We start from the raw sequence: 25,414 nt of genomic DNA, 5'->3' as shown, positions 1-25,414 counted from the left end.
CATACAGTTTTTGGTGTTTCATTTATTTTCTAGAATTGTTGGCATCTTTCTTATTTCCTGTTTGGACCAAAAATGTGCTTTCTTGCTTGAAACCATGTTGTTTGCCGTAAAACGAAACGGCTGTCCACTGCTGTGCGTGTGTGTAACCTGTCGCAAAGTGCCGCGAAAGTTCCTACGCGCCGGTAATAGTGCAATTAAGGTGTGTACATGTCTATACCGCACTTCAATAATGCGACTAAAATAGGAGTACTCCACCCGACTTAATTCGATTTATGTTTACTACGGTTACGAGTTTAGACGGAAAAAGCGAATCAAAAAGCTCTGTTTATATGGTCCATTCTTATTCAGAGTATTGTCTTAATCGTGTGTTAATATCGGATTATTGTTGACCATGTAAACATGGTCAATGTCACAAACTGTGCTCAGATTTGAAAGGAACAATCAAAAAACAGACAGTATAATTCTCAGCTTTCCAAAAGAAATCCACTTTTTCCACATTTCTCAACATATTCCTCTAAACCCAATTTTACATTCAACCTCATTCATTTATTTATTTACTATACTGTATGTTAACAGTTGCATCATTTCAAAGGCAATGAGCTATTTCTCAATTTTGGGGAAAAAAGACCAAATTTGACCCATTAATGAAACTGAGAACTTCATTAAATCTCATGGTGCATTTTCTGAACAATAACATTTTCTTATGACTTCTATGAAAAGCTGAGAATTTTATTATCGACTGAGGTATGATGCAAACAGAAATAAAAAATGTTAACTCTTTCACCACAGAGCCACAGTGATTAAACTCAAGAAAGTCAACCTACAAATGGCTTATTTATAGCTGACTCACACTGAACTGGGATAAAGAAAGCACATCTTGACAACATTAAAAAAACACACACTTCAGCTTTAAAAAAAGCAGTCCAGAAGTCAATTCATGAGGCACAAAAAAGACTTAAAGAAAGTCAAGAGCTTAAAGAAAAGCAATTGACTAATGCACAAGCCATGACACAGGTGTCAAGTGTAAGGTGTATAGCTGACGTCTGAAGTGTGGAAAAGGACAGAGATAAAAGGAGAAGCTTAGTGGAAAAACACAGGATCTCCCACTGTCTGTTTATGAGGTATATCAGCGGGTCTTCACTAAAACCTCAGTAGGGTTCTGCTACTGCTTGTGTGAGTTCATGTCACCACAGCCAGGGGGTCATACTAGGAAACAGGGGCCGGATTCACGAAACATATAAGTAAAACATAAGATAATAAAATATAAGATTGTTCTTAAGATAAATTATAGGAAGTTCGTAAGAAAGTTCGTAAGTGCGATTCTCAAACATTTCTTAAAACCTTCTCAAATATTTTCTTGAGAACATCTTCATTTTCGTCTTAAGGATAAAATAATATGATTATACTCGCTTGCTCGTGTGGTAACTGTATATGTTTATCTATAAACTTTATGTGTGTAACTGTGTAACAAGCACATCGCATTCTTATACAGCCTATATATAATAGCATGTGATGTGTTAAATGGCATTTACGATAGCATGTTAGCTAATATGTTAGCAAGCGTTAGACAAAATATAATATATTAGAATACTTTTTGGGTGTTACTACGGCATAATAACTTGTGACACTCTCTCCATTTACAGTCACTTTGTCCCAGAATAATGTGAAAAGCACTCTGGTTTTAATAATGAAAGTTAAAGTAAGGGAGCTAGACCTTATCGTTATTATATCAAAATAAATATTCCCTAATGGCAAGTAAACGTCAAAATTATGATTCTGGCTCAATACAATACACGTCACATGTGAAACAGCCAAATACATGTTTAAACATCTTACCTTTTGAGATTTAAGACAACCGTGAGACTGAGAATTTAAGGAGGCTTGGCAAATAAACAAACAAAAATACACAAGTGCAAAGCCTACGGAGTCAAGACCCAGAAAAATGGCAACAAAATATTACTACAAGAACAGATCAATAAATATTAAAGTCAACAGTGACATTAAAAGTTACAATGCCTATTTTTTCATGAAATATTGCAGCATTTATTGTAAATAGTTTATGAATGTGAGTCATTATCTTTTTAAAATTCGTGTGCCCTCATAATCTTCAGTTAAAATCTAAAATCCTGTAGTGACTATATCCATCTTAAATGACGTATGTTAGACGGCTTGGGCGGAGCATTCGTTAACTTCTCCCCTTCAACTGTCAAGTCTGCTGCCAGTTATATTTAAAAATGCAATGGCTGTTTTATACATCCAATCAAATCGCAGAGAAAGAAAAAAAAGCCACGCCTACTATTTTTCCTGTCTACTTAAATTGTAGTCAATGTATGCCTTGTTTTCTGTGAGCTGTTTATTTTATAGCCATTTGTTTTAATATATGTTCACAATATTCCCTGATGTACTGTAGTTTGCCTTTTAGGCAATTATGTCCAATAAATAAAATCACTTTTGGCCACTACTGTATATGCGTGTGTATTTATGTCATTCATATGGTTGTATTACATATTGGCAATTCTATGCAAATGTCAACCTTGAGATGAAAAATGTTTTTACCCAAAGTTTTCATCATATTAACGGCGCTTTAAATACACATGTGAAGTCTCTCTTGAAGTTTTTAAAGCATTTTTTGTGTTTTTAAAGCAAAGTTTTCCATAGTCAGGTATGTGAATTGTCACATCCATAACAGTCCATATTCCTCATAAATGGGCACATGAAAATTAAAATAAAGCAACTATTTTATGTTATATAAAGAGCCATCCATACTTCATTTGTTGGGTATTATTGCTTCTGGTTTATACATTTTAATTCACAGAAATCATACAAAATATGTCCTTTTTTGTCACATCCATAATGCATAAATGTTTCTCTCCTTTAAAATAAAAAAAACTTGTGCATACACTGATATGTTTCTGATGTGTAGACTCTATCAACAAGGGTTTAGTGAAATATAAACAGATAATATATTGCTAATAAATACATTCTACATTTATACTTCAAGTTTTGACTGAACATGTCACATCCAGAATGCTGGAATTGCCCATATCTAAATAATACTGTGCTAGGCATACAACCAGTACTATATAAATGTCTCATCATCGGTCTTCTGCAATATTCCACTCCTTCAGGTCCAGTGCTGTGATGAGTCACCCCGGCTAGCCATTCCATTTTCATTCATTATAATCTTATCCAATGAGGAGATTTCCTCCCAGGCTCACGTGGTCATGTGGTAAATTAGATAAAATCGTACGTTTAGCGGAGGACAATTTGAGAAAATCAGTGGCTCGCTGAAAGCTCTCTCAAAGGGCATTGGCACATAGGCTTTGGTTGACTCGGAGCAGGAACGCATTGCTGAGTGAGACCTGAGCCAGATTCACATTATCCTACTGTAGGACGTACAAGTGCCAAACACCCCGAGCAGTACATGAGAATGAAGACTCTGACAGATAAGAGTTTAGTGAGATACTAAGCGGAGTCCGATCCACTGAGGGTGGTCATGAAAACCAATGTGGCAACAATTCATGCATTCATATTAAAATACAAGCTGTTTTTAAAGAAGGTCTAGTCCTGACACACATAGTTAAAAGAAGTCGCCAGAAGCTTCTCAGCCCAGAAACACACAAAACAGCTCAGTGCAAAACTAGCGGAAACTGTCTGTCAGAATGTGCTTTGGTACGAAGCATCACAACTCCACAACATCCTACCCATCTGTCTATTGATAAAAGGCAGCATTTCAACAGCCCACCACATCATCTGTCCTTTTTTAGAAGGTACTGGCTATTGCTTTATTGTTTTCAAGCACTGACAGTGTATTTTCTACTTTAAACAGTATCACTGCCATCGCCTTTAGAGAGGGAAGGTGCTGGAATACCTGAGAGATGCGTTTGTCACTTTCACCTTCCTGTTTTCCTCAAGGGCCCGCTGTACCTGCTGGTCTGCCCTTACTGCCAAAAACAGCTAAGTCAGAGAGGCAAGATGGATTGTGTATGCATGTGTGCGCATGTGTGCTTAAAAGAGCCTATGTGCGTGTGTGAATGCATGTTTATTTATTCTTTCGCCTCGACACCACAAGGGGCGGTCTGGGGCCGGGGTGTAGCCTCTAGCCTGCAGGTCCGGAATGCATCTTTGAGTCTGGAGCTCAGAGCTGCACACATCGGTGACGGGGCAAATGAGAAGGTCTGTAAAGTAAGAGCCACACTGTAAGTCACACTGTGTGGTGCTGTCAGCTCAAGAACATCAATAATCTCTAATAGATGCAGGGTTGGGAGATTGATGGAGCGGCCGGTGGGAAGGAGGGCGGTTGGGCTAAAGAAACATGCAGAGGCCCCAGAAGGCATTTCAGTGGAACAGCTACTGACCTTGAGAGCAAAAAGCAGAGCATCATAAGAATCCAACCAGCTTGGACAACCAGCCTGTTTCTCACATACTTATTTTATCATTGTGGCCAAATGTAATGTCCAACTCTAGAGAATTGATGTCCTTACTCTTCATTCAAATATATTATTAAAGATTATTATATTAGTATAGAAACTGTATGCATTTTGCATAGTTTTGATTGAGTTTAAACTGAAGCTTTTTAAGAATAAAAAAAATACACTGTGCAAAGTTGACAGAGTTCAAATTTTAATACAAGAGCGGATCCACAAATATGAATTGCATAAATATAAAACTACTTAAATTGTAGTCAATATGTTCTTTATTTCCTGTGAGTGTTTTGTTTTTCTATACATACTTTTGTATATTCAAATAAAACCTATATTCCCTGATATGCTCTAGTTTGCCTTTTGTGCCAAATAATTTTGGCCTAGACGGTTTCATGGGATGCACACGCTTAGCCCGAAGTTAACTTCCAGTCTCCGTTTGGTTATAATATAACAACTTATTTTATATTTAGTATATATTAATGTTCATTTATATTAATATTTTATTGTATATTAATTGTATTAAATTAATTTTAAACTACTAAACAGTTATAGATTCTTTGCTGAGGTCTATCAGACATTTGGGCCACAAACCTGTGTTTTGTCCATTTTATACCATACACCTCAAAATTGGATTGTTTAATTGAACCTGAGGGGGGATTTTAGCAAATATTGTACAAATATTCCAAAGGACATCAATTTTGGCCACTGAACTGTTTTTTAAGTAACTTTTACATTCTAGTACGTAAGAATCTGACGACAGACCTAAATAATTATGCGCTTCACATCATGGCCGCATTATCACCTTGGGTGCATGAACTTTTTAATAATTCAACTTCTTAAGACAATTTTTCCTCTTCTTGTAGAAAAGAATAGGACAAACTAATGTGGGCAACAAATAACTTTAGAGATGCCCCGATACTAGATTTCCCCACCGATACCGATGGCCGATAGTTCTAGGTGATATCTGCCGATGCCGATTTCAAAGATTCAATATATATTTATTGGCCCGGTTTCAGAGTCAAGGCTCAGCTTAGAACTATGCCTTAGTTGAATTAAGATATTTATGTCGCTTTTATAAAATTGCCTTAGAAGAATACATGACTAGTCTTGAGATAAAACAATGGCACTGATATACTTTAAGATATTTCTGGGCAAGTATATTCAGTTAAGACAGGTCACACATTCATGGTAGTCTGGGACTAGTCTTAAGCCTTGTCTGTGAAACCGGGTCATTAACTTTCTGAATTAATTCATATAATGACTATTAATGTTAAACATCAAACTGGGGATGTTTTATAACATTTTCTATATACAGAGCACAAATTCATTGCATTTTCCTGTTCTCTTGTCATTGACAGAATATATCGGCCCTGATCATCAGCTGTTTTTAAACTGTCACTGATAGTGTGAAAATGTCCTTTTATCAACCGATACCGATTATTGGCCGATATATTGGTGCATCTCTAAACGCCTTAATAAATGAGTGAATAAAAAATCAGTCAATTTCTCCATACCATGCCCACTGACCTCAACAATGCTGTGGTATCAGATATTTTTATACTATAGGCCTGTGACTACAAATATTAAATCTATATCAGAATCTATCTACAGTAGAGAGTTAGTGTACATAGTTATTATAATACATTGCCTCATAATATATTAACATAACAAAGAAACATTTCTGTTAAGAGTGATTGATACAGTGTTTTTAAAAAGGCAGCTAAGGTAGCGTTAATGTTGGTGGACTTTTTAGTTCATATCATCAAGATTGATTTTACTGGCTATGATATTAGTGTTGCATTTATCACATCAGGCAGCTGTGCCGGTTCTGGGCTGTAGATAGACACACTCATCCGTGTGTGGTCACGGTCAGTTGTAGTGCTTTTGTAGTAGCATGCGTGGGCTAAATTGTTAAACCTTGATGCATCACGCTTGTAAAACCTTATGATTGAGTCTCAAGTAACAGCTGATCTGTTCTACTAGTCTGCAAGTGATTCCCATTTTCATTCATTTTGTGTTTATGGCTGACATTAGCCACCCCTTCCCAAGCTACACCCATGGGGGTTAGAGTTATAGTATAACATATACATTCAAAGCAGAGGATAGTGAAGGCAAATTCACCATCATAAACATCACGGCCGTTTCATCTCTCCCACTAGACCTGCTTATTGCTAGTAATCATCTACTGTCAGGTCATGCACTTGTTATAGTCTCTGCCACCCATGAACACAGAGGAATTGGGAAGGCAACAGCACTGCAAATATAACCGATCTCTCAGTCTCTACACTCCTCTTGAAGCACTGGACTGGAAAACCCACACTGCGCTCGTATAAATACTTCATCACTGATTCAATTTTAAACCGTGGATGGAAAGGAAAAAAAGACTTGAACTTTCCCTCCATTAGTGAATGCCCTCTTCCTCTTTTTGCTTACTTTGCCTGGCTCTCTCTCTCTCTTTCTCATATGTACACACTCATGCACAAATGCTGACTTTGGTAATGGAGCACTTACACACATCCTGTACACACCACAGACATGCACATTGACACAAAAGACACTCCCAGAATTTTCTAATACAGTGGAGGAAAGAGGGAACATAAACAAGTGTATCCTACTGAGGAGCGTCCATGGCATAAACAACAGGGGGAAATGTTGGGTACATCCCAATTCACATACTTCTGTACTATACTAAGCCATTTTGTAGCATGAAAAATAGTGAAATGTCAAATATATATCATTTTGCAGAAACAACAAGAGTTTTGTAAGGTATGAAAGTGTCACAATGAAGAAAAATGCAGTCTGTATCTGTATAGTTTTGCGTAGCCGGAACTTATCGCTGCTTTCTTTGGCCAAGGCCTGCCCAAGAGGCCATATGACTGACAGGTAAAGCAACCAATCACGTTTCGTTTTGTGCCGCGCCATGTTTAGAGGCGTGGAAATGTCCCTGCAGTAACAGACCGGTTTGCATTCATGAACCTGTCACTGAAGTGACTGAAGTGTTTCCAGAAAAGTGTGCCTTATGCATCAGACGTTTAGCCAACGGTCCGTGGGCATGACGTCTGAGGCTGAGACGAGTCTCTGTATGACCTAAATCTGAACTTTAAAAAAAATGTTGGGTTGTTTCAACTCATTTTTGGGTAAAATATGGACAACACCAACCGCTGGGTCATACATTAACCTACGCTGGGCTGTTGTTACCCAAAGCATTTTTAGAGAGTGGGAACTGTGCAAAGGAAACTGAATTGAGTAGATTTAAATCTGAGCTCTACAAACATTAAATGGGGTTTTATAGTAAGCAATACTAAATCTGTCTAGTATGTATTCTAAATCAGCGCAATACGCATAATCACTTCTAAGTCAATTCTACGTAAATGAATTAGTAAGCATACTGGTTCAGAATACTTCTGCTACTCTGACTATTTCTGTATAGTATGCATATTGTGCACAGTACAGCCCATTTTAAATGACCAACTACATGTGCCAAGTAAACAATAACTTTTGGTTGACTTTTGGAATAAGCATACCACTTAGATATACTGTTGTATGCATGCTGCATTGACTTATGTAGTGATCACACTATACAGATTTGACATTGATTATTATTGGAATAGTTTGCTAAATAATTGGGGATTGTATTAACTGCGAAATAAAAAATTACTGGAAGACTAAAAGCATGAAAAAATCTTAATGTCAATTGTGCAAAATTCATGTAACCTAATAAAGGAAGCGATCAAGCGCTGCTCTTATTGCAGTTCAGACTCAGGATACTGCTTGAATAACTGTGAATGTTAAGATGACTTAAATCACTCTAATCATTAACTTTTCAATAACGGGAAGTGTATCGTGAGCATAATCACAGTTCTCTTGAGACGTCAAGCATTATCTGTTGCAGATTACAAATCTGCCGTATCTGGATGCAGTAAAAAGACTTACATCACTGACTATATGATGATGGATAATGCATTCAAAAGTGCTTAGCATTATTTTTTCTTGGCACTGTTTTATCAGCTTACTTAGAAAGTATGTTTTAAAAGTTACTGATTTGATACAACAAGTTTTTGAGTAAGAAATAACTGGATATACCTATATCACCCAAGTTTGTGACTTCACAAAAGATATTCAAAGTTTGATGCTTTCCAATGCACAGATCAAACATAAAAATTCTGTCATATTTATTCACTCTCATGTGGTTCAAAACCTGTAAAAGACTTTCTTCTGTGTCCATAGAATGGAAGTCAATGGGGTCCAATGTTGTTTGGTTACCAACATTCTTCAAAATATCTTCTTTTGTGTTCTGCAGAAGAAAGAAAGTCACACAGGTTTGGAATGGCATGAGGGTGAGTAAATGATGAATCAACTTGTGGTTGGTGGCTTTACATGTCAGTCTGATCTTCCAGGAGGCGGTTCTTCACCAAGACAAGCTGCTGCATTGTGGATCAGATGACGATTCAGTCTGACTACAAGAGAATAAATAAAGAAGAACATGCACGCAGAGAGAAGAACACAGCGGCTGGGGAGACTCTAATCGTGATAAATAGGTTAGGATCAGAATAATGGAGCTGTCTGGGTTGTTTCAACTCTGCTCTGTTTTTTAAAGGGAAAATCGGGGCATCGCTGATTACATCAACCACGAGTAAGTCAACTGCCCCACCCACATCCATCAATAACACTGCTACAGAGCTGAGACGCTGAGTGTGCAGACCGGCTGCACATGTAGGGAACGCATCTAATGATGTCTTCATCTCCGTCGTCCCTACAAGGACATTAACTGTGAGGTCCTCCACCCATGTGTCCATGTAGAGATAGGACTACAGATACATATAGATCCAACAGTCATATGTTGTTAAATCATAGCTTATGGGCTTCTTAATGTGTTGAACAAAGCACTTTGAGGCTAATGGATGCTGCTTTGAATGTCATGTAACATCAATGTTTTTGTGCATTATGACTGGAACTGGGCTTTCAGACCAACTTGGACCAACGTTTATCATGATGCTGCTTGCCACATGCCCTTGGGGTCAGATACAGCTTCCAAGATGATAAAAGACCCCTAAAATGAAACTATAAAACAACAACGACTTCATCTGGAATATCAGTTCAAGAAATAATTGTCAGGTAAAAAGAAAGCAGCAATTCAGAAGTAGTTTGTCATGCTGGTGTAATGTGTGAGTGTAAGGTTGATGTGGTGTCTCTGAGTTAAGATGAAATCCATTTACGCCAAGGTTAATGGAGCAAGAATCACCATATATCCACACACACACACTGAAACACTCAAAGATGTAACCTGGAGATGTATGTGTGTACAAGCAGACTTGAAACACTTGACCAAATGGTCCGAGAACTTAAGAGGAAGAAACATGAGTTGACGACTCTATCACATTTTTTAAGGTAGTTTTGGACTAAAAAAGGCAAAAAAATTAGATATTCAATTGCCATTTTATTACAGAATCCGAAGAGACGTCTTACAGCTGACTCCATGTAAAGGATGAAAAACAATGGCGGTACCCATTGACTCGTATTGATTTTGTGTCTATACAATAGAAGTTGTTCGGTTATTATTCAAAATATCTTCTTTTGTGTTCTTCGGAAAGAGAGTCCTGACAAGAGGGTGAGTAAATGATGACAGAATTTTCTTTTTTGGGTGAACTATCACTTTAACATAACTATAATAATGAAAGTGAAAGTGTGAAGTGAAAGTGACCTATTAGTCAGATATGGTGACCCATACCCGAAATGTGACCTCTGCATTTAACCCATCCAGAGAGTAGTGAAGACACGCACAGCAAGTGGTGAACACACGTACACCCGGAGCAGTCTGTCTAATAACTGTCACATCACTACGTTCTGCTATTACTATCCATGTGCATACAATAACTTAAAATGCCTTCTTTTAAATGTTACATTTACAATTCAATTTACCAGTGTGTCGTTTCCTTGCATCTTATTTAACAATCCTGCAAAGCCAAGAAATTAATTTCAGTTTTTACAACATTTATTATAGTATCTAACTATCTAACAAGAACTACATTTAAGGGGACATGCCTTAAATCTGACATTTAGGGCCAGATTTACTGACAGCTTGCGGCAGTGCAAACGCATCTTTTGGTGTAAAAAAAACTACCGTTGGTATTTACTAAAGATATGCAGTAAAAACTAGTGTTGAAAAGGCGTGGACACCACTGTTTTTGCAACTGACCTGTTGCATATGCATTTGTAGAAGTTTCGTCTCCAGACGGAAACTTTATGAAACTCTATGGGAGGAGAGTATTTAAATAAATCACGCAATGCGATTTACTAAGGTTTGCACTCATTAATTGTACTGGTATTTGCAGCTTTATTTAACAATAGGCATGTCTCAAACCCTGCGCCGATTTGTGCGGCTCTTAGTAGATTGCATTGGTCATTATAGGAATGATATATTGCGCCTGTGTTTTTTAATGTGCATCTTTTTGGTAAATCTCCCACAGAAATTTTCACTCCCATTGGCGCTTTTTTTTAAAATTGCGCTCTATTTTGCCCCGTTTAGTAATTCTGTTGGTCCTATGCAAATCTGTACATTTACATTTACTGAATGTACATACGAGACACTGCTGTTGTAGGAAATGAAACAAAGATCTCAAACCTTATCATACTGCAAGCAAAAATGAATCCAGCACAATCTAGCACTCATCATTACTGAACAATTCTGCACTTTAGTTGTCAATGAAGCATGGAGGAATCAAAGGAAAATGGGAAAATACAGTCATTATTAGGCAAGATGAAAAAATTCTGCTCTAGCTTTAATATTTAATTTTCTATGATATCTATTTCAAAGCAATTATGACTGCAGCAAAAACGCTCAAAAAGCTTTAAGGGCCATAAACCGTTCACATACTATGACTCTCACAAAACGAATAAAAACACAAATTAACATTTACAGTACAGAGTCTCCCATTCATCTTATAAATAGGTACAATAATGTATATTTCACATAGTAACAGATTAAATATCATGCTTCTCTGCTCTGTCCAATCCAACTTTTAAATGAATCTACAGTGCATAAATAATGCTTACTTTATACAGTAGGGTATATAACAAACATCATTTAAAGCTATTTTTGTGTGACTCCAAACATAAACATCCTAATCTAGCTAAAGTAAAAATTCAGCAAGCCAAGGCTAAATAAACCCCAACTCCTGTCATTTCATGCCATTTAGTTTTGGCTAAGCATTCTTTAAAGTCAGCAGGATTTCTCTTTCTTTGGCTGAAAATGCACAAGAAGGCTGGCAATAATAGACCGCACACTGGAAAACTGTGAGTTTGTCACAGCATTTCACATATTGCTGTCCAGGCAGGCACCCAGAGACACTCACAGTCACATTAAAGTTAAGCAGTAAGGCTTTAATGGTGAATGTGGCAATATCCTATTATGGCCACAGAAGGTACTTAATTATAATGCACTTGGGTTAACCCTGATCTCTGACATTATGATGACATATTTCACCTATCACTTCAACTCTCTGCGGACCTCTTTCCCCAGTCCGCTTCCCACGGTGGTACATATACGGTACTGCACAAGCATGTCTCCCTTATAACAACTGAAGCTTCCAGAATGCTGGGCAATGCATCCCTTCAAGTTGGCAGGATCACAAGCAGATTGGTAGCGACTCAGGCACAAAATAAATAGCCTGCAACTGAAGGTATACTTACATCACCTTCTACTGCCTTACACTATTAGATAAGACAGATGCACTGCTGTATCGAAATCTGGGCCAAGCCATGTGTAATGACGTGATGTACGGGCCCTAATAGGAGCTTATATACAGTACATACAGTATATGTGGACATATATGCTAATGTTTCTGAAAAAGCTGAACTAAAGCACGTGCGCACCCATTGCCAACAAAACACAGACACCAGTTTCACTCACTGCATGCGGTTCATGTCCGGCATCTTTTAGCGCTGGGACAGCTCCATATATCAGTTTCAAACGATCTCCAAATCCAGCGTTATATCCACCGTTTATATAACATTCATCACCCAAATGCAGTGAACAAACAAACACCTGAACTTCGCGAACGTATGCTCTCTCTCTCTCTCTCTCTCTCCTGCACACGTGAAAGTGACGTCTGCGCATGCTCCTTCTCCTGCTCTCCTTGCTGCCGCGTGGGCGTGCCGCGTGCTTTTCCGGGAGAATTGTCCAATAAGGGACTAAGAAAAATTGTTACGAAACAGTTTTATATGTTCGAAAAAAACTTTCCGAAACCTGTACGATCGCTGGGGGAGTGTATCGAGCACAGAAATACTACGTAATACGCCCAACTCGTTTTTTGACAAGTTGATCATGTTAATCATGAGAAGACAGCACGTTTAACATTGTAAAGAAGTCAGAATGCATGACACATCGTTGTAGCACCCCTTTAAACATTTCTACAAAATAAGATATTTAGAAGAATGTAGGAAAGCAAACAGTTCTGAGACTATTTTGACTCCCATTGTAATTTTTCCTACTATGGTAGTCAATAATGGCCAAGAACTGTTTGGTGGTTACAAACATTCTTCCAAATATCTTTCTCATTGTTCATCAGAGCAAAGAAATGTATACAGATTTGGAACAACTAGAGGGTGAATAAATGAAGACAGAATTTTCATTTTTGGGTGAACTGTCCCTTTAAGGCCATTTACAAGATAAAAGTCAAGTAGGATCACTACGTTCAGTACATTTTGCATATTGTACATAATACATTGTACATAAAATACCCAAATGTCCTACTATTTGCTCAAATGTGCAACATAGAAGCTGAGCTGGAAACGTTGTGATAGCATCTTTTTCTCAACTTATTCAACTGGACAGCCAAGATACCTTAACACATAAATGTATTAAAAATGTATAACAACCATTTCATTTCTCAGTAATAAATAACTAGACACCACTCACTGAATAATACAAGAATAAAAAGTAGTATTTTGTGTATGCTGTGCCATAAAGCCAATTCTGAACACAGCCATAGTTTATTTATGTCTCACACCATGGACACTTGACATCATTTTGCTCTGCAATTCAACCTTAGGGAGGTATAAAAGTCATGACTGTTTGCCCACCAACAACTGAGACACAAGAGTCCAAAAAGCTTTGAGTAAATGTGACATTTACTAGAGCTCTGATCACACTACCACAGGCGTTCCCAAACTTTTCAGCCCACGAGTGCCAGTGACTCGAGACCCCCACTATCCTCAGAGGTGGTTAAAGTATACAAACGTTGCGCGCAACTGCGCACATGCGCTTATTAGGTCTATCCAAACACGCACATAATGACAACACAAAAGAACACAGTCGAACATAATATTATTTTATAGTAATTTACTCATTACTTGTTGTTATACATAAACCATGACCTATTACTACAGATGGTCAAATTTCATCAAACTGATTCGAGTGCTGATGGATGTCCTTTTTATGCAAACACCAGTCTCTTTTTGTACCTGAGGTCGATAGCTTTTCTGATTGCGGCGCTTCTCCGCCCTCCTCCGCTGGCCTCCCTGCATTGTCTTTGGTCGATATTAACCAACGTTTCATTTCGACAAATAAAAATATCCTAAACTTAAAGCCTGAAAAATAATCTGCATGCACATATGGGGATGTTTAACATGGTGCTGTAAATTGACTTGCTGCACCCTAACCTAGTGTGGTTGCTGATGTCATTAATGTGACGTAATAACCTCAGGGGTCACGATCTAGGCGAAGTCAATCCTAAAGGCTGATGGCTTTTTACTTGCATGGTTTTATATTTGACTTAACTAACATTTTTATATTTTGTTACACTTATTGATAAAATGCGCTATTTATAAGAATACAAAATGATTTCTGGGAACCATCTTGCGACCCCGCCCCTACTTTGGGAACCCCTGCACTAGCCATACCAGTTTAGTTCATGGGTCTACAACCTTTTTGACAGAATGGGCCATTTTTAATTTACATCCCTGAGTTTGTCTTTAATTTCAAATCACACATGTCACTTATTACAAAAATAAACAACAAAATACAATTACGCTCATGAAATATCCATCTTCCCTGTTTTTGCTTGTGTGCCAATGTTTACTCTTCTTCATGCCAACAATGGCACGGCACATGCATAAGATTGTCAACCCCTGAAACAGAGCATGGCCTGACGCCACTCATGTTAGAGAATGTTAACACATTAGCTGTACTGGAAGATCTCGTGCTCTTATACTTTTAGAAAACAAATATGAATATTTTGACCGTCTGAATGAAAGCCAATGAGATAATTGTTGTAGAATGTCTTATTTCGCATTTTGGTTTATGACAGCGTGCACAACCTTCTGATCCATATTATCACAGCAAGATTTGGGGATTTTCCAAAGTACATCTTTCGTGCGAGCAAGAAAATGTGATGGTCAGCGTCATAAATAAGCTTACTTGATAAATGAATTTGAGTGCAAAAACTGCTTCGATCTCACAATTCTAATATTAAATCAGATTTCAATTTCTAGATTTTCAATGTGATCTTAAACTCTTGAACTTCACTGTATGAATTAAAGCCTCAAGTGTGACATCTGAGGTTAATGAGAAAATGCCAAACTGATATAGATCTAAAACTAAACATTGTAGATCAAACAAACACTTCCCGACTACAATTTCTCTGGACCTTGTGTAATCTCACGAAGTGGCTGACTGTCCTGACAAATGCTTCCTCGGATGTACTGCAGAAGATTAAAAAGCCAGCCCTCAAGGACAGCCTTCAGTGTAATCTTCAGAGTCCAATATCTTATTTCACGCCGTGTTACTGTACTATACTGTATGTGTAAGCGTCTTGCTTTTGTTAATTGGTACTATGCTGACATTTCCCACCCCCAGCTGCAATCTCTGCCCGATCGTGTAGTTATGCGAGCGCTTTGATAAATGCTAAACTGACAAGTTTTATGAGCCTTGGTAAGCGCACGGGAGTAGAGTCATCACCCCTGTCTGTGGTGATGTCGTTCTCTTCATCCGTAACCTGAGTCACGTGGACCACTAGTCTCCCCGTGCATTCAATTTACATACTCTCATCGAACGCGAAACGTAACGCCTGAGATCTTCCACTGTTCTCTATTCAAAGAATACATTTCTCAATAAAAAACAGATGCACACAAGCCGAGAATCGGCAAAGACCTCTGCAAAGTATGTAACCAGAGGGCTGCATCTGGCATACTCAGAAACAGCTCCCATGATGCATTTCAGCTCCGATTCCATCGAAGAGACTGTAATGAGAAGAGCTCAGGGCACAGACGGCAATGGCAGGTGCAAACACAACGCCGCCGGTCTGCATACGGTACATGCGTTCGCGAGGCGGCGTAATGCAGGAAATGCAACAAACGCTCACAGAACAATGGAGCCCGCAGCGGACACCATACATACAGGGCAGACCACGACGGTAGCAGCTGAACACATAAAGCAAACCGGCAGACCGGACGGGTGAAATGTGCCTGCAATGATGTAGCATCAGTCATAAAAAACAATGTTCGACTGGAAATCCATCAGGCACCGAATCAAGCAGGACGATTCCCAGAGGACAGGGGGGCTACTTAACCAATCATCTCAGACATGAGCCCCCCCCTCCACCCCATCAGACAAGCGTCTTCCTTTCCTCAAACATATTCTGTGAACGACCAGCCATAGCTGACTGCTTAACAGAATGAGTCAGTGATATGTGTGAAGGTGTGCGTATGCATGCGTGCCCTCGAGACAGAAAGAATCAAGGAGGATCGAGGAGCATCCGTGGCTTTTTTTACCTTGCGTCTGCGGTCTCTCGAACGGTTCCTCTTCTTGATCTTCTCCTCCTCCTTCTCTCGCTGCTCCTGGGCTGCGAGCTCCTGTAGGTCCTTGTTCTTGCGGAGCTGTTTAGCGGCTTGCGCCATGGTGCCGCTGCGGTACGCGGTGCTGCGCCTGTGAAAGAGGCTGTCCCTGCGGCGGCCAGTGCTGGAGAGGCGGTGGCGCTATGCGCGCCTGCGAGGAGTGAGCGCCCTGCACGGCTCTAGGCAGCCAGTTCCCCCAGCAGCGTGCCACAAAAGAGATGCTGCCGCTCGCTCGCCTGCTTGCTCCTCACCCAAGCAAGAGCATGCCCCTCCCCCTCCCTTCTCTCTCTCTACACACCAGTCAGTCACGCAGTCTGAGGTTCAACACTGGGATACTGCTGCATCTCTTCTTTTTCTCCTTACGTCTCAGTGTTTTCTCATTCACCGTCTGCGTTTGTTCAGCATTCCTGCTGTTGCTTCGTTCTCATCGCTGTCCCCTTGGTGCAGATCTGCAGATATGTGATGCCACATGGGGGGGACCTATCAGTGCACACATAGAAATCACAAATTCATGACACGGTTTTGCAGGATTTTATGGGGATGTTTTGACCATCTTTTTGGGGGGGTTATTCACAAGCGTTTTGTTTCTGCGATGGCTCATTTTAGATAAATTCAGCTTCAAGTACTTACTGTAGGACCAACTAATAACAATGAAGGGGTTTGTGGCCATAACAGCTTACCTCATAAAAACCGCATGTACATTGTGTCTCACCAGACTGTGCACTTCAGCGAGAACGGACTTGCGCGTTGTTGTTTTTCCTGCAATTCAGTCCAATTCAAACCTATAAAAGTAAAGGTAAATGTGAGGTGTGCGTGTATGAACGACAAAGGGTAAATTATCACATGTTAATGTATTGACGTGCCTATCTGTTGCTCTGACACTGATAAGGAAAACCCCAGGAGCTTTCCACAGCTCACATGCTGGCTTTTCTTGGCTTTACATAGAAACCTGTAAATATTACATAATAACTGTGTGTTAATTGTGAACAGGTGGGATACTTATCTATCTTATATTTTGCTTATTTTACTGTTCTCTTTAATGTTTATACTTACTTGCACACTTGTAGTTACATTAAAAGGAAAGAACCATCAGTTCATTACAATTCTGAGCCCATCCTGACTGAACCGCTGGCGCAGTGCAAGCGTTTACATATGAGAGTGATGGCTGAGTCACGTGACCTTGGACAGATCACTCATGTTTATTTATGCCTGTCATGACAGCGGGCTGTACATTATCCGGCTTAATAACTGCTTGCACATCTCCTTCCTCTAATCAAAATCATCCACTCATTTTACACACCTACTGCATGTATTATTAACAATGAGCCATATAGTAGCAACCGTGTTTTGGCGGATTGATTAACGTAGCAGTCGTAGTTTACAAACATCTTTGTTAAATTATTGATGCTATTGTGAGACAGTGGTAAATTTGTAGTTACTATGATTTTATAACAAGTTATGGTTACTGAAGTATGTACACAGTACGACGATGAACCAGGTAACGTTTAACCAATTAATCTAACGTGACCAATTTAGCATTCTCATTTGTCTAAAATAACTAGCTACCCCAAACACTAGACTATTCAACTAATATGAAACATGTTACATATGAATTTAACATTGAAGTATTTGATAATATACCAAAAATTGAGCTAAAAATGTTTCCCAAAACGCTCAAATTATACAGTATAGGCCTATATAATTTATTTCGGAATAAAGTAGGCCTATCGTTGCTTGATAAAAATGTTTTACACAAATAAAAACTTGTGCTAATGCTTAACGAAATACTCACACGAAGGATTCTTTGCATCAAAATAAACGTCCCGTTTTTGAAAGCAATCTAATTACAGTACTTACCATTTTAACCGATGTGGTCACGAGTAATCTAGTCGCGCGGTGAATATCACCATCTAGTGGAGTCTTTATAGCAGAACAGTGTTTCATCACTTCTGCATATTACAGGCAAATTACCAGTGAGAATATACCGTACACTGACATGGGCATGTCCACACATGCCTGTGCCTTTATAATAATCAAGAGCAAAAGTATAATAGAAAAAAGTAAATCTATAAAAGTAAATATCTTGGGAAATCATTCCGTTTTATGCTCTACATTTTCATGAACCCCCATAAATATATGTAGAAATACTGGCCCCCACTGCCTGTTTAAGATAAAATATTTAACAATTACAATGCAGCAAGCTTATTTTCAACTCCCTTATTAAACCTTTAATTAATTTGAACCCTTATGAAAATGTACATAATAAAATATGTGACTTGACTGTGAAAAACATTTTGACACAAGGATCACTATTCTTTGATGGAAATTTATTTTTATATCTTATATCCAATTAAGGAAATTTGGTTACAACATAACATTTACAAGCCTATAGTTAGGCTACAGGAACGCATGAATTATAAAGGTAGAAATCATTGAACATGTTTTCATTCATTCAGGTTGTTTAGTTTACGACCACTGTGGCGTAGTCGGTCCCTGATTCAAACTTCACTGTAGAAGACACACCATCAAAACTTGTGTGACTCACTGTGGCATAAAATAACTCCTCCACCTGTTAAAAACACACCATAAAAATCTGTTAAAAGGCATGTTTAATGATGTGTTCAATAATAATAAAAACACAACAGACATATACACATCCAACTGCAATTTCCATTTCCTAAATCCTAAGGTCTACTTAGATCCCCGATTCTAATTTATTACTTTTTATCGACTGATAAACAAAGGATTTCCATAGTCTATTCATTTTAGCATATGGTACTCTGAACTTCTATTTGAAAAATATGGGAGGGAAGATTATTTCTTCAGCTGAACACAAAAGATAGTTTGAAAAAAGCTGATAAACAGTCAACACTTGACCCCACTGTCAAATACAGGCTTTGAACAATTTGAGGCTGAATAAATGGACATTTTTATTTTTAGGTGAACTATCCCTTTAACTGCAATCATTTTGGCATCCTGAAAGTGAATTTATACTCTTTTCAAATTGTTGGGAGGAACACTTGAATGTACCTCTGATCTGTCTTCTTGCTCTTCCTCAATACCATGATTTACACCTTGTGTGTCTAAAAAAAAAAATTGAATGAATTTTCATTTATTTATTTTTACCCTTACAATAACATGCACCAAACCTAAAGCATTTTAACAGATATTACTCACCGGTGTCCAGTTCTTGAGATCTGTAACAATACAACATAAATCAAATAAAGTACTTCAGGTTTATCACATAGCCAAGAGTGATGCGTTCATGAATTCACTGACCTCACTGGTTGAAACTGTCTTTTGCGTCCTACACGAATGATAAAAAGACTTAAATTACAACACTCAAAATATTTACTTTTGATAGACTTACATCTGAATGACATCATCAATTAAAAGCTTGGGCACACACTTTTACAAAAAGTTTTATAAAAGTAAAATCATTAAAGCTGACATTTTTATGGTAAAAAAATCACATAGCCAAGAGTCTAGGTAGTTTATGTCCTTTCTGGTTACTACACGTTTAAATTGAGTAAAATTTACATATGCTACATAAACACTAGTGAAAACTAATTTCTGTGGTTTCCTACCTTGTTTTTTGGTCACGCAGTACCAAATGCATACAGAGATGAAGATGAGCAAACAGAACAGAACCAGTGCCCCGAATACAAGCAGCAAAATGACGGCATGTTTACCAGAAAGGGCTGAAGATAGACAAAACAATCAAAGAAAAACAGTGCAATATCTTAGGTGTGGTAGAAAAATGAAAAAAATAAAATGCAATTTACGTAGCCTCCAAACTGTGACGGTGACGTTGGTGCTGGTGCTATTATTGCCATAGTCGAGCTGGGTTACGCAGTGGACATTAACAGCTGATAGGAGCTGCTGTTCAGCTTTACCCTCTAATAGCTGTTGTCCACTGACAAGGTGATCACAGCAACAGTTTCTGGCCGTTTCCTGGCCGATTTCCCCCGAGTCGATGTAGAAATAGCACCGTGATACATGCTGGCATGGATGACAGCATGTCAAATGAGTATAGTCACTGACAGTCATCATAGCAAGACTGACAATCACAGACGTGTCTGCAGGTTGCAAAAGACAGATTAAGAGAAATTCTAAAAGAAAAGTATAGAATACTATAGAAAATCAAGGTTATCAACATACTTGCAGTTGCATATTTGGCAGTAAGACTCACTGAAAAACAACCCACTGAGTTAAAGTTGAGAAAGAAGCAGCACAAAAGTACTTGACAATAATGGAAGCAATAAAACTGTTTTACTTACAAAGCACACAAGAATGAAGCAGCTGGATCATAACTAAATGTTAGTTTCAAACTGATAAGAGAAACACAACCTTCATCAGATCTAGCAGCACAGTATCACCATTTAAAAAGGACCAACAAGCAGGATACACGGTTGCTTGTTTTGCATATGTTGTCTGTTTTTTAACCAGCCCCTGGTAAGGCACACCACTTTGCATAATATATTCCCCTGGTTGTTTCCACATTTACCTTAATGTTTTATATCTGTAACTATGAATATATTACAACATTTAAACAGAGCCCATCAAAGCAAAATGTAGATCAATACAAAACATTGAAGAATAAACTTGTTTTTTAAACCCTGAGAATGACAGGAGTTTAGAAACTGTGTAGTCATGGATGACTTGCCATATAAATGAAAGGAGGAAACAGATGGAAGATCTTCTTACCCACACTGTGAGAATGGTGAGTTCTAAAAGAAGTCATTGAGTTTCTAAAATATGTCAACTTGTGTGCATTTTTTTGCTATGTTAATATGCCTTCTCATCGCAGCTTTATATTCAAAAACAACTATAAATGAGCAATTTGCAGGTTGATTTTTCACACTTTTGTTCAACTTTAAAACCTGTTCGCACAGCAAAATCTGCTCAACCAAAGCCGTAGGGTTGGAGCGGGACTATCTGTTTGCCCAACCAATGGAAGGTGGGGGGAGTGTCGAAGAAAACTCTTTGCAGGGGTGTCCAAAGTTGGTCCTGGAGGGCCGGTGTCCTGCAGAGTTTAGCTTAAAACTCAACCCACCCGTTTAGAAGTTTCTAGTCTGCCTAGTGAGACCTTGACTAGCTGTTTAGGTGTGTTTGATTAGGGTTGAAGTTAAACTCAGCAGGACACCGACACTCCAGGACCAACTTTGGACACAGACTTCAGCTTTAAGTGTGAACACTTACAAATAAAAAAAGCATTTGTTAGATTTTAGTTACAGTTGTCTTTAATAAGATGTTGTCATACAGTTAAAAGTCAAAAATTTGTTTCTAAGACATAGATCATACAAAAAAAAACATTGAAAAGGAGAAAATGGCAACACTTAATTATAGGGTTCCAATTCATTACATTAGTAAACTAAATTACTAGCATGAACAATGAAAAATATAGTGTTTCTATGGCATTTTAATGTCAATTTCAAGATTTTAAAAATGTAGATTTGTATCTGCTAACATTAGTTGCACAAAAATTGTATTGATATGAACTAACATTAAAGCTGAATAAATTATTAAAAAATATATAGCTCATAATGCATAACTCATGTTTATAAATGGAACCTGTTTGTAAAGTTTTACCAAGAATATTTGTCATGTTTTTCTGATTTTTAGGTGAAGTCACAAAGGGCTTTGTTCTATTGATAAATACATAAAATGAATTTTATAAGCAGCCTCTTGAAAACTTTAAAAAGAGCTGTTGTTCACTCACAATAAAACAATAGAGATTATAACATAGAAGGCTAGCTGTACAAATCAAAATGTTCAATGACGTTAGTGTGTTTCTGATGTCACCGTGTTTGGGTCCTGACTCGTGTTGAGGTCTAAAGAAGACAGAGCATCATCAAGCGCACCGGAGGGTGAGTCCTCTTTGGCTAACAGGTTATTCTTGCGGAGCTGACAGGCTTGCAGGTAGGGAGGCCGAATCGGAGGCTGGGTGGGTGGTAGATACTGATACTCTTTAGAGGAATCGAGCTGTTTGAGAATGAAACAAACATTTATGAGGCTTATTATATCTATAGACTACAGTGATACATATTTTATGTGATACGATGTAAAAGTCAGGCACCTGAAGCGGATAAGTCCTGTCTGAATCAAAGGCGCTAAGATCTCCACAAGCGAGGAATGGGACTATTATTCGGTTTGGTCCCTCTAACTGGTTAAAGTCTACATCTGAGAGGAAAAACAAAACAGTGCAGAACTGGATTTACCTCTACACATTGTAGCAGCCATAATACAAAAACAAACGACGAATCAGAGAAGTACATGAGACAAACGGAAGTAAAAATATTTGCTTTTATATAGTACAGGAAATTACCATATGAGTGATCCAGTAAGGGATTGGACATGTTGGGAACATAACCTTCGGGTGGGGAATAATTCTGACACACCACAAATGCCTCTACAGGGTAATAACATAAAACATTAAAAGGTTAGTCTGATACAGTACATTTATATACTTACCTTTTATGAAATTGTATAATGTGTCGTGAGTTGTGACTAACAAAAAAATCAGGAACTGGAACTTTTTTCACTTGCTGGGGTCAGTGTACACACCTATGCTGGAGTTGCGGCTGCTGCGTGGTTTGGCGCAGGTTACAGAACTAAAAAAGATCTTGAGCTGCGAGTACAAGAGGGTCACATCTTTTCCCCTGAAGATCTACGCAGAGGCACAGCGGAAATCAATGTTCATTTGGCATTTAAATTTTAAACAAACTGTGTTGTTTGTGATAATAGAATGAATATTGCAATGATAATAGAATAGCTTACTTTTGCCACAAAGTTGCCACCTAGTTTGAGGACATGAGTGGTAATATTCAGAGCCTGTGAATATAAAATAATTAGATCCATTAAAATCAAGTCCAAATCCTACTACTGCAATGTAACAAAATGTAACAAAACAAAGCCATTAATTATACTTCAAATGATCTACTTATTTATCATAAGGAAACCACAACAGTCAAAATACAAGCAATACATACAGCTAACAGGAGCTGTGCCTGAATGTACTCATCTACATCATGAAGCCCTGTAACTATAAAAGGGAACACATATTAAAACCTTCAATTTAGTACATTATTTTTAACGATCTGATAGTTCAGGATGGATTATGACTAATTAGAAGATGGCAACATTATGTTAAACACGACAAACGCTTGCTTAATATTATCTCACCATCAGGTGCGCCATCACACACAACCAAATCTGCAGACTGCCCTTCAAAATGACGAACAATCTCCTGTGCTGTAGAAATCTGGAACACAAACATGTTCGCTTGTCAAGCATATATGAGAGAAACTGGTATGGAAGAATATCAACTTTCCTTAACTTCTGAAGAATTACTAATGCAATGTTTTAAGCATAGAAAGTAGGGCTGTGCAATTAATCGAAAATTAATTGTAATCGTCAATTTTGGCTTCAACAATTACAAAAACAAAATAATCGAGGTAAAACGATTATTGTGCCACATTCCATTTTGCAAGGATCCTCTCTTTTCTCGTGGTATAAATCCACAGCGCACCCCCTTCTTTTACAGTGGTTCAGCTGTGCTATTTCTTTACATTTATTTTTCAATTGAATTCACAGTTTAAAAGCAAAGTTATTTATTTTCTATGTTGTTTTAAAAGTTAATGAGTAATCGTGTTAAATAATCGGGATCTCAATATTGGCCAAAATAATCGTGATTATGTTTTTTGTCATAATCGAGCAGCCCTAAAGAAAGTATTAACACGATGTCTACAAAAATGATAAAGTCACTTATTTCGGTCAAACTCTGAACCATTAGACCATAAAGTCACATAATTTCACTATTACTGCACCTTAGTAATGTCTCCCTGAATTTGTGTGACACCTGGCAAGGGGGCCATAGCTTGCAGGTCCACCGCAACAATCTTCACCTCCTCACTCTTGTCCTTCCCACTGAAATAAAGAAACATGAAGGCCTGTGCATCTCTACAAACAGAGCTGATGTATAAATGTATATAATGTCGTATTAATATCTTACTGTTAGAGTAGATAGCACAAATACTAAAAAGAGTAACTGACCGGAGTTTGCGGCTCAGGACTTGGCTCCAGCTACCAGGTGCTGCACACAGATCCACAGCACGACTCACACCTGTACACAAGCACAACATGTCAACAAAACATGACGATTTTTTAAAATTAAATACTTATCTACTATTTCAAGCACACTTAATACTTGACTAGTATTGTATGATGGAGCATCTGTGTGTGTTTGTATCAAAGCTGCCAACCAACAGATTTCTAAACACCCCCCAAAATGCCTAGGTAGGTAGATTTTAATACACACTAGTACGCGGTCTATGATATGATTCATCCAAAATGCCATTACCAGTTTAAGCAAAGTATGGTCATTAACGTTACCTTTAAAAAGGTTGAACTCCTCATCCAGCTGAAGAAGTTTGAAGGCACTTCTCGCTCTCCAGCCTTCCTCTTTCGCAAGTCTGTAGTATATATCACGCTTGTCTTTGGACGAACGCCCCATTTTTCCTCTTCAGGCCACTTATTCTGTAGATAGATGACGATACATTTTGACAGGCCTTTTTCTTAACCATTTATTTAGTCCGTCCTTCTAATAATGACATAAGTAACATCGTAGTGGAAGAGACGAAAGGCGTTATTTGATTTCATTTCACCTGTTTTAAAAGTAAAAGAATATAAAGAGTAATATCTCATCCTCCCTATTTGTTTCTCAATCAATTACAAAAGGTTAATGCTGAATGCAAGTGCTTCACAAACCAAATGTCATAAAAGCATTTTTAAATAATAATTTTAATAATGGTTTTAGAAAGTATAATATTCGAGCTGGATTGTTTTGCACCCACCTCAACACGTGAACAATTCTTCTTCTTCTTAGCGGGTTGAAATCAGCTGACCATGAAAGCACATTGCCTCCTATTGGAGATTGGTGGCATGACACATGAAAGGTGAAATTTTCACATTTAGGAAAATTACTGTTCATTTAGTCACATCCTTTTTTCAAAAATAAAATAAAATAAAATAAAATAAAATAAGCATCACCTTCTGAATTTTCCCCTTAATGCAATTTGGAGGTAAAAAGTTAGGAGTATGTTGTATATATTGCATTGTATTATTGTAAACTATACTATATTATTATAAACTACTTA

General features: G+C 37.9%; 3 protein-coding genes across 9 annotated transcripts in view; all 3 read right to left on the bottom strand.

The window, feature by feature from the left end:
* The window catches only part of ank1b (ankyrin 1, erythrocytic b), a 63,101-nt gene extending 46,418 nt beyond the window's left edge, over positions 1 to 16,683 (bottom strand). For 3 of the 4 annotated variants that reach the window (XM_057359474.1, XM_057359475.1, XM_057359476.1), the window contains exon 1: positions 16,194 to 16,683. In XM_057359474.1, coding sequence (XP_057215457.1) covers positions 16,194 to 16,319 — 126 coding nt within the window. In that variant the 5' untranslated portion in view covers positions 16,320 to 16,683. Of the gene's footprint in view, positions 1 to 15,819; positions 15,868 to 16,193 lie in introns of those variants that run through there. The other variant, XM_057359478.1, reaches the window with a different exon arrangement.
* A 1,893-nt stretch (positions 16,684 to 18,576) lies between these two features.
* On the bottom strand, positions 18,577 to 20,681 carry LOC130570010 (uncharacterized). Of its 3 annotated transcripts, none has more exons than XM_057360056.1 (8): positions 20,537 to 20,681; positions 20,418 to 20,462; positions 20,042 to 20,335; positions 19,844 to 19,957; positions 19,536 to 19,563; positions 19,434 to 19,453; positions 19,287 to 19,339; positions 18,577 to 18,825 (listed from the first exon to the last, which is right to left on the bottom strand). In XM_057360056.1, the coding sequence occupies exons 1-8, from the start codon at positions 20,565 to 20,567 to the stop codon at positions 18,718 to 18,720; spliced, it is 693 nt and encodes a 230-aa protein (XP_057216039.1). In that variant the 5' UTR covers positions 20,568 to 20,681; the 3' UTR covers positions 18,577 to 18,717. The 3 variants fall into 3 exon arrangements, with proteins under 3 accessions (XP_057216039.1, XP_057216040.1, XP_057216042.1); XM_057360057.1 differs by having other exon boundaries at positions 20,418 to 20,447; positions 20,537 to 20,677; XM_057360059.1 differs by lacking the exon at positions 20,418 to 20,462 and having other exon boundaries at positions 20,537 to 20,680.
* Positions 20,682 to 21,590: 909 nt separating this feature from the next.
* ftsj1 (FtsJ RNA 2'-O-methyltransferase 1) lies at positions 21,591 to 25,147 on the bottom strand. 2 transcript variants are annotated; one of them, XM_057360054.1, is made up of 11 exons: positions 25,112 to 25,147; positions 24,651 to 24,922; positions 24,312 to 24,381; positions 24,086 to 24,185; positions 23,442 to 23,520; positions 23,249 to 23,301; positions 23,037 to 23,090; positions 22,824 to 22,926; positions 22,585 to 22,668; positions 22,336 to 22,439; positions 21,591 to 22,241 (listed from the first exon to the last, which is right to left on the bottom strand). In XM_057360054.1, exons 2-11 carry the CDS (start codon positions 24,769 to 24,771, stop codon positions 22,041 to 22,043), a joined length of 969 nt encoding a protein of 322 aa, XP_057216037.1. In that variant the 5' UTR covers positions 24,772 to 24,922; positions 25,112 to 25,147; the 3' UTR covers positions 21,591 to 22,040. The 2 variants fall into 2 exon arrangements, with proteins under 2 accessions (XP_057216037.1, XP_057216038.1); XM_057360055.1 differs by having other exon boundaries at positions 24,651 to 24,794; positions 25,112 to 25,140.
* Between the last annotated feature and the right edge of the window lie 267 nt (positions 25,148 to 25,414).

This window comes from Triplophysa rosa, linkage group LG19 (genome assembly GCF_024868665.1).
Source record: "Triplophysa rosa linkage group LG19, Trosa_1v2, whole genome shotgun sequence".
Classification (NCBI taxonomy): domain Eukaryota; kingdom Metazoa; phylum Chordata; class Actinopteri; order Cypriniformes; family Nemacheilidae; genus Triplophysa; species Triplophysa rosa.
This window is presented reverse-complemented; position numbering and strand designations above follow the sequence as displayed.